The sequence below is a fragment of the Paramormyrops kingsleyae genome, chromosome 18 (genome assembly GCF_048594095.1).
Source record: "Paramormyrops kingsleyae isolate MSU_618 chromosome 18, PKINGS_0.4, whole genome shotgun sequence".
In the NCBI taxonomy this organism is placed as follows: domain Eukaryota; kingdom Metazoa; phylum Chordata; class Actinopteri; order Osteoglossiformes; family Mormyridae; genus Paramormyrops; species Paramormyrops kingsleyae.
Genome location: NC_132814.1, coordinates 3,049,129 through 3,061,944, shown reverse-complemented (window position 1 = coordinate 3,061,944; position 12,816 = coordinate 3,049,129). Strand labels below are relative to the sequence as shown.

Below are 12,816 nucleotides of genomic sequence, written 5' to 3'. Positions count from 1 at the left end.
CTGCCCCACCAGGGACAACATCACACTGGACCACTGTTACACCATTTTAAAAGATGCCTATCGCTCTGTCCCCCGGGCAGCTTTAGGACATTCTGATCACTGTATGGTCCATCTTATTCCAATTTACAGGCAACAGCTTAAACGTGCCAAGCCTGTAGTCAAAACTGTGAAGAAGTGGACCAATGCAGCAAAGCAGGAACTGCAAGACTGTTTTGACTGCACTAATTGGACTGTCTTTGAAGCTGCATCTGATAATCTGGATGAGCTGACAGACACTGTGACATCATACATCAGTTTTTGTGAAGATGTGTGTGTCCCGACCAAGACCTTCTGCACATACAACAACAATAAACCATGGTTCACTCCCAAACTGCAACATCTTCACCAGGCCAAGGAGGATGCCTACAGAAGTGGTGACAGGGCCCTGTACAGGCAGGCCAGGAACACGCTGACCAGGGAGATCAAAGTGGCAAAAAGAAGCTACTCTGAGAAGCTGAAAGAACGGTTCTCAGCCAATGACCCTGCATCAGTGTGGAGAGGCCTGCGAGATATCACCAGCAACAGACGACCCCTACCCCCCGCTGAAGCAAACAAAGACCTGGCAGACGAGCTGAACAACTTCTACTGCAGGTTTGAGATAAACAGATTCACACCCCCCATCCACCCCACTCCAGAGACAATAACCCTCATCACACCTCTCACCCCCCTATCCTCCCCCCTGGAACTCAGAATACACGAAGCGGAAGTGAGCCGGCTGTTCCAGAAACAGAAAACCAAGAAGGCCCCGGGACCAAACGGTGTATCCCCCTCCTGCCTCAAAACCTGTGCTGATCAGCTGGCTCCCATCTTCACCCGCATCTTCAATAGATTTCTGGAGTTGTGTGTAGTTCCCTCCTGCTTCAAACGCTCCACCATTATCACGGTCCCCAAAAAACCCACCATTACAGGACTGAATGACTACAGACCTGTCGCCTTGACGTCTGTGGTCATGAAATCCTTTGAACGCCTGGTTTTAGCCCATCTAAAGGACATTACAGGACACCAGCTGTACCCCCTGCAGTTTGCCTATCGGGCAAACAGGTCGGTGGATGATGCAGTGAATATGGGGCTGCATTATATCCTGCAACATCTGGACCGTCCAGGAACTTATGCCAGGATCCTGTTTGTGGACTTTAGTTCGGCTAAACGAGCATAGATTTTAACGAGCAGTTAAAATCATTTCAGATCCGTCACATCCTGGACACAATCTTCTCCAGCTACCCCCCTCTGGCAGACGCTACAGATCTGTTTACAAAAACTGTTTACACTATACCTCGCACCTTAAAATTGCACAGTGTTACTCACCTGTGTATATTTATAATTTTTCACATTTGTATTGTATGTGTGTTGTATTGTACTGTATTTGTACAGTATTTCTTGTATAGGGTATTTTGTTTTTAAAGTGTCACTTATTGTAGAGCTGGGTGATATGGCCTAAAAATAAAATCTCCGATTTCCGATTTCAATCGATTCTCCCCTCCCCTACACAAAATCAAACTACTTTATTTAGCTTTTTTTACTTTAGACCACACCTTTAGGGGCAGTGTGTGGCTCAGTGGGCTAAGCTGTGTGCTTGTAATCAGAAGGTCACTGGTTCAAGCCTAGCCTCAGCATGTCTGCAGCTCCTTGAGCAAGGCCCCAACAGGTGGCCTTCACAGACAACTTATTCTTCAAAGATCAAGTTGAGGGAGGCATAAACACAATTTCCCCACGGGGATCAATAAAGTGTCAGTTATTATTGTGAACACTTTTAGAAAGGTTTCTCTATAGCTTATTTTAAAACTGGCAACAACACAATACACCCTCAAACTTATAAATAAAAGTAATAAGTAATATTGTAATAATAATAGAAAAAAAACACATAATTTTATCATGTCAGCTTAGTATTAAGTAAATACTTTATGCCATTGGGTTTGACATATTATATTACAATTCCATATTAAAGAAGTAGCAACACCTTTCTTTGGGCATGTGCCATCTTTTCCCCTGTCATTGCCATGTTGTTAGTGAATCTGCTACAGTGTTAATTTACCCATGAGGAATGGTGCATCGCATTAGTTCCGCATTTGGCGCTTGTGTGTAAAAAAAGTAATAAAATCGATTTCATGAAAACACATCGTCCTGAACTGTAAATTCGAATTAATCAATTAAATTGATTTATCGCCCAGCTCTAACTTATTGTTTGTGTATGAGAGAGTATCAAACTGTGGGAAACTAATTCCTTGTGTGCCCCAGCACACTTGGCGAATAAAAGCTGATTCTGATTCTGATTCTGATTGCTGCAGCAGGTGAGGATCATGAACTCCCAATCACCTACAAATTCTTTAATCAATCAACAGTTACAGTATCAACAATCAATGGCTGGACAGTTGATACAGGGACAATGATCACAACACACGTCAGAACAGCCTTCCCAAAGCCAACAAACTGAACCCTATTGAAAATTTGTGGACTATGCTTAAAATAAAGCACTTTAAAACAAATCAATATACTGTAGGACCAAAGTGCTGTACAAAGGATAAATAAGAATAGACAATAAACAAACCAATAAAGCATATTAAAATAAAATAAAATAAGTAAATAAAATAAATTAAAAAGAAAAATGAGCTTTTTTAAGTCATAGCAAAGACCATTCAATCATTTAACCCTGTAAAAAGAAAAGTAAAGTTTTTGTAAAGACAGCGCCATCTAATGGTATCACCCTGCAAGTGAATGAATGGGCGGGTTTATAGTCAAATATAGGCCCACCCCTAGAAGAAGGGGGGCTCTAGCTTCCGGCTGGTATTTGGAAGGAACTTGGCTGGGATTTGGCTGCCAGCCAGACTGGAGGGGAAATTTTAAGTGGCTGGATCTGTACAATTGAAGTTAGCCTTCCTAACATTATATATTTTTGATTTGGACTTTGCTCTTCGGGCACTAAACTTAACCTCAAATTTAACCATGTTATGATCGCTACTGTCAAGTGGTTCTAAAACATCTAATTTACCAATCCTGTCCTGGTTATTAGACAAAACAAGATCAAGAATGGCATCTCCCCTGGTAGGGGTGTTAACAAACTGAGTAAAAAAACAATCCTGTACTAATTCCACCATCTCAAGTTCATTTTCAGAAGAGCCAGCAACAATGTCCCACTGTATCCCCGGTAGATTAAAATCACCCATAACTACCACATCATTTTTATTGCTCATAATCCTAATATCACTGTATAACAATCTGCTTTCCTCAGCAGCTACATTGGGTGCTCTGTAACAAACACCGACAATTAGGCTATTTGAGTTTGTAGCATCTAATTTTACCCATATAGCTTCCGTACTTTTACTTATATCAGTAAGCTCCCTTGCCTGCAAGATTTCCTTTACATATACTGCAACACCACCTCCCTTCTTACCTATACGGTCTTTACGGAACAATGTGTAACCATCCATATTATATTCTTGTCCATCCTTATCACTCAACCACGTTTCAGTTATTGCTATAATATCATAAGAGTCCAATGAGATAAGAGCCTCTAAATCATGAATTTTATTCCTAATACTCCTGGCGTTTAAATACAGACAACAAAGGGTAGGCTTATTACAGTGCCTACTTATAATATGATTTTTTTGGGCTTTCCGTTTCCCCCCAGTTACATACTTAACTAACCTCCCTGCCCCCCCAGTCCCTAGTTTAAACATTCCTCAACTACTCTACAAATACGCCTTCCCAGTACACTGGTTCCCCTCCGGTTCAGATGCAACCCATCCGGCTTGAACAGGTCCCACCTGTTCCAGAAGGTCCTCCAGTGCCCCATAAACCTAAACCCCTCTTTCCTACACCATCCTTTTAGCCACGCATTTAATCTCCTTATCTCAGCTAACTTAGCCTCACTTGCGCGTGGCACGGGGAGTATTTCGGAAAATACCACCATGGACGTTCTGCTTCTAAGCTTATTGGCGACTTCTATAAATTTATCCTGCAGAACAGCCCTTCTACCCTTGCCTATGTCGTTGGTGCCAACATGCACCACGACAACTGGATCCACCCCAGCTGGGGCCAAAAGCTTGTCCACACGATCTGGAAGGTCTCCTACCTGGGCACCAGGCAGGCAAGACACCGTACGGGACCCTCTATCACGCGTGCACACATAACTGTCTACTCCCCTAATAATTGAATCCCCCACTACCACAACCTCCCTCTTTCTGGGGGGAGGGGGCTCCTCAGTGCCCAAGGGCCCACCTGCTTCCCCAGTCCCTTCCGGCTCTAAAGCTGGAAGCACCTGAAACCTGTTAAACCTGTAAATAAGCATGAACTTACTGGTGAGCAGGCATTCATCAGTATACTTATCACCCAGTTTGCCAATCATGTTCACACACCCTTCTGACTGACTTTGCCTGAGTCACTTGCCCTTTATTGTGCTGTTGTGTTTTTTTTCCACTGTAACACAATTCAGTCTTCAAATGACTTCACAAACACTGTTTTTTGCATTATCTCAAATTAGTTGTACTCTTGGCATAGCAATCTGACTTTTCCGGCTCAGATTCTATGAAAACATAGCTATAAGGCCCTTCTGACAAAAGGGGCTGACAGACATTCGCTATAGTCATGTTAATATAATATAATATAATATAATATAATACAAAATTCTTTAAAAAGTCTAAAACTGTAAGAGTAGGTGTACTTGTTTACAAAACAAAAAACAAAAGTTCTCTTACATAACTTTTGTAGTATTTGAAGGATTTTATACCCCCATTTTAAGCACAACTGTACAATTGATTAACCCTGCCCATAACAGCATTTTACCCCTAACTAGCACCGGATCCCCACAGGGCTGTGTGCTGAGCCCCCTCCTATACTGCCTCTACACCCACGACTGTAGTCCGACCCACAACAACAATCTCATCGTCAAGTTTGCCGACGACACTACGGTGGTCGGACTCATCTCTAAGGGAGACGAGGCAGCCTATAGGGATGAGGTCCTGAAGCTGGAGGCCTGGTGTTCAGAGAACAATCTGACTTTGAACACCAAGAAAACTAAAGAGATCGTTGTTGACCTCAGGAGGCACGGCACCGACCTAACCCCCCTATACATCAACGGTGAACGCGTGGAGAGGGTCCATACTTTCCGGTACCTAGGGGTCCTCATCTCGGACAATATCTCATGGACCGAGAACATCACAGAGGTCGTCAAGAAGGCACAGCAGCGGCTCCACTTCCTGAGAGTCCTCAGGAAGCTGAATCTCAACCAGGATCTGCTTCTGACCTTCTATCGCTCGTCCATTGAGAGCCTCCTGATGTACTGCATCACAGTGTGGTACGGCAGCTGCACCATGGCAGATAAGGAGAGGCTTCATAAAGTTGTCAAAGCTGCCCAGAAGATCATCGGCTGCCCTCTCCCCTCTCTTATGGACATATACACCTCCCGCTGCCTCAGCAGAGCAAGGAACATTATCAAGGACACATCCCACCCTGGCTCTGATCTGTTCAACCTGTTGCCCTCAGGAAGACGCTACAGGTGCATCAGGACTAGGACAGACAGACTCCGGAACAGTTTTTTCCCTAGAGCCATACTCACACTGAACACACACTGAACACACACTGTACACACACTGAATACACACAGAAAACAATCACTCCCCCTACTATGGTCTTCCTCCCCTCACACACACACTAAAAAAATCTTACCACATCTATTTATTATATATTATCACTGTGTAATAATCCGGTCAATGTGAAATTGTGCATTCGTTCACTTTATATACATATGCTAGTGCAATAAGATATATTACACTGTCACTTTAATACTTTCTATTTGTTTACATTGCTTATTTTTATACATATTTTATACATACTTTTATACTACTTCTCTTTTTATATTTTATATGTATATGTTTGAGCACTGACCCAAGGAGATGCTTTTCATCTCATTGTATATGTAAAAAATGTATAATGACAATAAAAGGCATTCTATTCTATTCTATTCTATTCTAACTGTGCAGTATCTGTACAAACTGGACACATCTGGTGTGACCGCCCCAAAGAGCTTTGGTAAGTTAAAGTTTACCTTGCCTTATGTTTCTGTTACAGTTTTTCTGAATTGCTAAAAGACTAAACCTCATTCTTGGAACAAAACTTCCAATTGCCAAAACTCATTTATTGAATCAATCACTCTTTTGGTGAAACTTTAAACACAATTTGCAGATTTGAGCAAAACTCTAAACACATTCCCATTCATCAAAACACATTTTGCACTGTGGTGAACTTTGATGCAAAATAGAAAACACAGGCTGCAGAAGTTCAGCACAGCCACCATACAGTAGTCATCATTTGAACACAATGACTCAAAACTGTTCACACATGTTTCTAAACATGAGAAGAAGGCAAAGAGTGACTAGAACATACAATATGTGCTAGATGAGAGTGCAAGTGCCACTGGTGAGTTGAAGTTTGACGTCAACGTACAGATGGGTCACACAGAGGATTCTTCCCGCATCACCCAGCAAGGTGTCCCTATTGCTCACTACCGACAGTTACCGTACTTATGACCAGAGACCCACACAACAATTACGTTTCAAACATTTTCAGACAACTTCACATTATATGTGATCGTAGAGCTAAATTATTCCCTATTAGTTATGAAAGTTTATACAATTTTTTACTTACACGGTGACTATACCCTTCTTAGAATGCATTTTCCACCATCGCTGACATATTTACCCGGGACTAAGCTTCTAATTACAGCTCGTGAGTTGTTTGAAATATGCAACTTAAGGACAGTGTTTGCGAACGTTCCTTCGAACTATGGTTTTGGGAAACGCACCCCAGAACGGAAAGGTTAAGGAAGAGCTTTTTCCCCCAGGTCATAATGCTCCTAAATCAGGACAATACTCAATGCCTCTAGGTACTGCTTCACCCTGTCCAAATCATTGGCACATACCTCAGGCCTCTTCCACATTGCACTTATATACCTCTTACCTATCACTTATGTATAGATTATGTACAGCTGAACATTTCATATATTTTTTATTTTATTATTTTTCTTATTTTTTCTATATTTTGTTACTCTCTTATCATGCACAGCTGCTCAGAGTGACCAGGGTTACATTCCACTACATGTTGTATGTGTACAACTGTGTACGTGACGAATAAACCTTTTGAATCTTGAATCTTCAATGTTGAATTTTCGTAAAGTACAAATTCCGACCTTCCTGGCAATATATCACATGTGCTGGGGCCTCACTTCTACGTGCCACTTCCGTGGACTTTTAGTTTAAGATTATAGATAGCAGCTTCCACATGGTTACAGTGTACAGGGCGAAATGCACATTTAGAAATCCTACGCTGGGAACTTCCATGCACTTTCGTATAGTACAAATTGCGAGCTTTCCGGCAATATATCACATGTCCCAGCGCAGGATTTCTATGTGCCACTTCCGTGGACTTTTAGTTTAAGATTATGGATGGCATCTTCCCCATTGTTACAGTGTACAGGGCGAAATGCACATTTAGAAATCCTGCGCTGGGAACTTCCATGCACTTTCGTATAGTACAAATTGCGAGCTTTCCGGCAATATATCACATGTCCCAGCGCAGGATTTCTACGTGCCACTTCCGTGGACTTTTAGTTTAAGATTATAGATAGCAGCTTCCACATGGTTACAGTGTACAGGGCGAAATGCACATTTAGAAATCCTGCGCTGGGAACTTCCATGCACTTTCGTATAGTACAAATTGCGAGCTTTCCGGCAATATATCACATGTCCCAGCGCAGGATTTCTATGTGCCACTTCCGTGGACTTTTAGTTTAAGATTACAGATAGCAGCTTCCACATGGTTACAGTGTACAGGGCGAAATGCACATTTAGAAATCCTGCGCTGGGAACTTCCATGCACTTTCGTATAGTACAAATTGCGAGCTTTCCGGCAATATATCACATGTCCCAGCGCAGGATTTCTATGTGCCACTTCCGTGGACTTTTAGTTTAAGATTATAGATAGCAGCTTCCACATGGTTACAGTGTACAGGGCGAAATGCACATTTAGAAATCCTGCGCTGGGAACTTCCATGCACTTTCGTATAGTACAAATTGCGAGCTTTCCGGCAATATATCACATGTCCCAGCGCAGGATTTCTATGTGCCACGTCCGTGGACTTTTAGTTTAAGATTACAGATAGCAGCTTCCACATGGTTACAGTGTACAGGGCGAAATGCACATTTAGAAATCCTGCGCTGGGAACTTCCATGCACTTTCGTATAGTACAAATTGCGAGCTTTCCGGCAATATATCACATGTCCCAGCGCAGGATTTCTATGTGCCACTTCCGTGGACTTTTAGTTTAAGATTATAGATAGCAGCTTCCACATGGTTACAGTGTACAGGGCGAAATGCACATTTAGAAATCCTGCGCTGGGAACTTCCGTGCACTTTCGTATAGTACAAATTGCGAGCTTTCCGGCAATATATCACATGTCCCAGCGCAGGATTTCTATGTGCCACTTCCGTGGACTTTTAGTTTAAGATTACAGATAGCAGCTTCCACATGGTTACAGTGTACAGGGCGAAATGCACATTTAGAAATCCTGCGCTGGGAACTTCCATGCACTTTCGTATAGTACAAATTGCGAGCTTTCCGGCAATATATCACATGTCCCAGCGCAGGATTTCTATGTGCCACTTCCGTGGACTTTTAGTTTAAGATTACAGATAGCAGCTTCCACATGGTTACAGTGTACAGGGCGAAATGCACATTTAGAAATCCTGCGCTGGGAACTTCCATGCACTTTCGTATAGTACAAATTGCGAGCTTTCCGGCAATATATCACATGTCCCAGCGCAGGATTTCTATGTGCCACTTCCGTGGACTTTTAGTTTAAGATTATAGATAGCAGCTTCCACATGGTTACAGTGTACAGGGCGAAATGCACATTTAGAAATCCTGCGCTGGGAACTTCCATGCACTTTCGTATAGTACAAATTGCGAGCTTTCCGGCAATATATCACATGTCCCAGCGCAGGATTTCTATGTGCCACTTCCGTGGACTTTTAGTTTAAGATTATGGATGGCATCTTCCCCATTGTTACAGTGTACAGGGCGAAATGCACATTTAGAAATCCTGCGCTGGGAACTTCCATGCACTTTCGTATAGTACAAATTGCGAGCTTTCCGGCAATATATCACATGTCCCAGCGCAGGATTTCTACGTGCCACTTCCGTGGACTTTTAGTTTAAGATTATAGATAGCAGCTTCCACATGGTTACAGTGTACAGGGCGAAATGCACATTTAGAAATCCTGCGCTGGGAACTTCCATGCACTTTCGTATAGTACAAATTGCGAGCTTTCCGGCAATATATCACATGTCCCAGCGCAGGATTTCTACGTGCCACTTCCGTGGACTTTTAGTTTAAGATTATAGATAGCAGCTTCCACATGGTTACAGTGTACAGGGCGAAATGCACATTTAGAAATCCTGCGCTGGGAACTTTCATGCATTTCCGTATAGTACACATTGCGAGCTTTCCGGCAATATATCACATGTCCCAGCGCAGGATTTCTATGTGCCACTTCCGTGGACTTTTAGTTTAAGATTATAGATGGCGGCGTCCACATGGTTACAGTGTACAGGGCGAAGTGCACATTTAGAAATCCTGTCCGGGAAGTTCCATGCATTTTCGTATAGTACAAATTGCGAGCTTTCCGGCAGTATATGACATGTCCCTGGACAGGATTTCTATGTGCCACTTCCGTGGACTTTTAGTTTAAGATTATGGATGGCGGTGTCCACATGGTTACAGTGTACAGGGCGAAATGCACATTTAGAAATCCTGCGCTGGGAACTTTCATGCATTTCCGTATAGTAGACATTGCGAGCTTTCCGGCAATATATCACATGTCCCAGCGCAGGATTTCTATGTGCCACCTCCGTGGACTTTTAGTTTAAGATTATGGATGGCGGTGTCCACATGGTTACAGTGTACAGGGCGAAGTGCACATTTAGAAATCCTGTCCGGGAAGTTCCATGCATTTTCGTATAGTACAAATTGCGAGCTTTCCGGCAGTATATGACATGTCCCGGGACAGGATTTCTACGTAGCACTTCCATGTTTCAATATAACAGATGCTTTGCAATATCCCTTTTCTTTTATTTATTTCGTGTATTAATTCTCATAAAATAGCTTGTAGAGTGGCTACCACGTTTCTAGGTAGATATTTCACAGCAGTGCTTTCAAGCTGTACAGTATAGCTGTACTTATATGAGAAAATTTAATCAGATAACACCAAAACAGTTCAATAGTGCTTGGATGTGAGATCTACAGTAATACAGAATTACAATAAAATACTGACATGTTTGGTGAAAGACATATTTATTTATTGATTTATTATGATTTATTTTATTCGTCAGGAACAGGCATCCATGAACAGTGACGTTGGTAGCCATGGACATCCACATATCTGTCTGACGGGAAAAGAGAGGGAAAAAATGCAGATTATCCTCGACCAGAGAACGCTCAACAGATAACATATAGAACATTTTCACATGTTTAACAAATTAACAATGAAATTAATGTTAACATTAAGAACAATACGATTTCGGACATCCGTATTGTACTGACTGCGCAGTTGCACCGCAATGCTGAGCTCCTCCTTTGTTGACGTTCGGCGGAATCCGGCGGAATCCGCATTTTACCCTCACCCGGTAGCTGGACGTCCAAATCCAAATTATCCGCGACTAGAAAATGCTCAACATGAAATATAGAACATTAAAAAACAAAAAAAAAACAACCAACAATTAAATAATTGTTAAACATTAACAACAATAAGGATTTCGGTCAATCGTATTGTACTCTGTAATATGGATGACAAAATTGCACTGGCTGAACGCGCAGCTGCTGCGCCTTCCTGAGCTCCTCGAATACCCCTTTGTTTACATCCAGCGTATACTCCACCCCTGCAGCCGACGGCAGATCGCGCTCCACGTCACGTCAGCTGCAGACACACCTCGAACGCACCCCGTGATTAGGTAACGTCGTATGGGTTTCTTTCTATGCCACGTGATCTGTCTACGCGGCGTGCGTCTTTTGCGACACGTCTGTTTATAAACACGGAATCCGCTGTTTGTAAACGGTCCGCATTTTACCCTCACCCAAGCAAGAGAGCCGCGTAGGCTACTCGCGCGCGCAGTCCCTGGAAGCTTCCATTAGCAAGCTAGGTTTTGCTAGCATTCTCCGGCTCGTCGCGGTAAAAAAAAATAAATAAAATAAAAATGTACTCAAACACCGCATATAATTCTAAACAAAGCGGGGACAATGTTCTTAAGCGACACACTCGCTGTCTATCGCTCACATTTCCCCGGTCACCAATATAAAGCTGGTGTTTTACCAACTTTTCTTCACTCCTTCTTCTCTTCGATCCTCTCACGCGCCGTCCTCTTCCCCCCGCCTCTCTCTCACCGCTGATTGGATCGTTCCTCCAGGTAGTTTTTTTTTTTTTTTTAAAGTTACTAAATACTTATTACATATAAAGGGATATCACACTTTTTTTTCTCTCAATGTGATGTTAATACTTTAACAATAAAGAGAACATCAACTTAAATACATCAACCAACCAAATTAACCACCCAAAATTCCCCTAGGGCTACACACATAAAATGAATACGTATTTGCGCTGCGCTACAACAAGGAATTGCCGCGAGTGTACTGGGAATGCGCACTTGCGTACCATGCAGTTATGTGCGCTCCTGATCATATGTATAGTAGGCCTATATCGTACAATAAATTATATATTTAAGCCGTATTGTTTGGTGTTTTTTAATCTTTTAATCATAATTTTCTTCGTTCATTCCTGCCGACAGTTGGCAGACATACGCTCCGGGTAACACGATCACAACCAGACGCGGCACAACAGTGAAACATTTACAAAAGGTGTTCTGTGTGTCCATTAATTCCTACATAGAGTTTTAATCCCGTTTACATGAAAAGCTGTAGTTATGTTGCCCCTGACAATTCCAAATTTCTATTTGCAGCAAATTGACAAATCGAATAGGCCTAGAACACTGGAAAATACTTGAAGAACGTGGTAAAGTGGATTTTCGGTTGTTACATTTGTATTAGAATTGTAACAAATATGTCTTCGTTAGTATTATACTGTATTGTATTTTGCGGGATGTTCGTCAACAGATTGGTTCTGTGGACTGTGGTGTGTTCATGTTGATTGTTGTCAACATTGTTGTCGTTACGGATTGGGGAAGCAGGAGCAGGAAGCCGGAGAATCGGGAAACAAGGGATTTATTGGGGGAAACAGCCAGGAACATGAGGCAATACAGGTAGCAACTTCAATGACAGGACTGGGGAAACATACGTTGATGCGGAGTTAAATACATAGGACTAATGAAAACAACTCGAAACAGCTGAGGATATCGGGATTCCACATGAGGTTAACGAGGGGGCGTGGCACACTGGAGGCGCGGATGAGCGGGGCATGATAATTGTAAGATAGACCATCATGAATTGCTGGGCTGTCACTCAGTACCGGAAGGCGAACCACAGTTCTGCATACAAAGGTCGACGTCAGTGGACCTGCAGCAGCATACCTGTAAGTTTACATAACTGCAAACTGCCTGTAAACCCTGCTGACTAGTTTGTACAAAAAATGAGTCTATGACAGGTTACTGGTGATTTTTATGTCGGGTATCAGAATGACATTATTAGGTATACAATGCATTGTATATGGAAAAAAAGTTAAGTCGAAATCATAGAAAAACCATACGTGCTGGAGCAAAATTAAATATACTAAAAATGT

The 12,816-nt window shown here is 42.4% G+C and overlaps 1 protein-coding gene across 1 annotated transcript; it reads left to right on the top strand.

Annotated features, from left to right (window-relative positions):
- Window positions 1-1,774, top strand: LOC140579728 (uncharacterized). The gene is made up of 2 exons (XM_072702407.1): window positions 1-630; window positions 730-1,774. The coding sequence occupies exons 1-2, from the start codon at window positions 104-106 to the stop codon at window positions 1,193-1,195; spliced, it is 993 nt and encodes a 330-aa protein (XP_072558508.1). The 5' UTR covers window positions 1-103; the 3' UTR covers window positions 1,196-1,774.
- The last annotated feature ends 11,042 nt before the right edge of the window (window positions 1,775-12,816 follow it).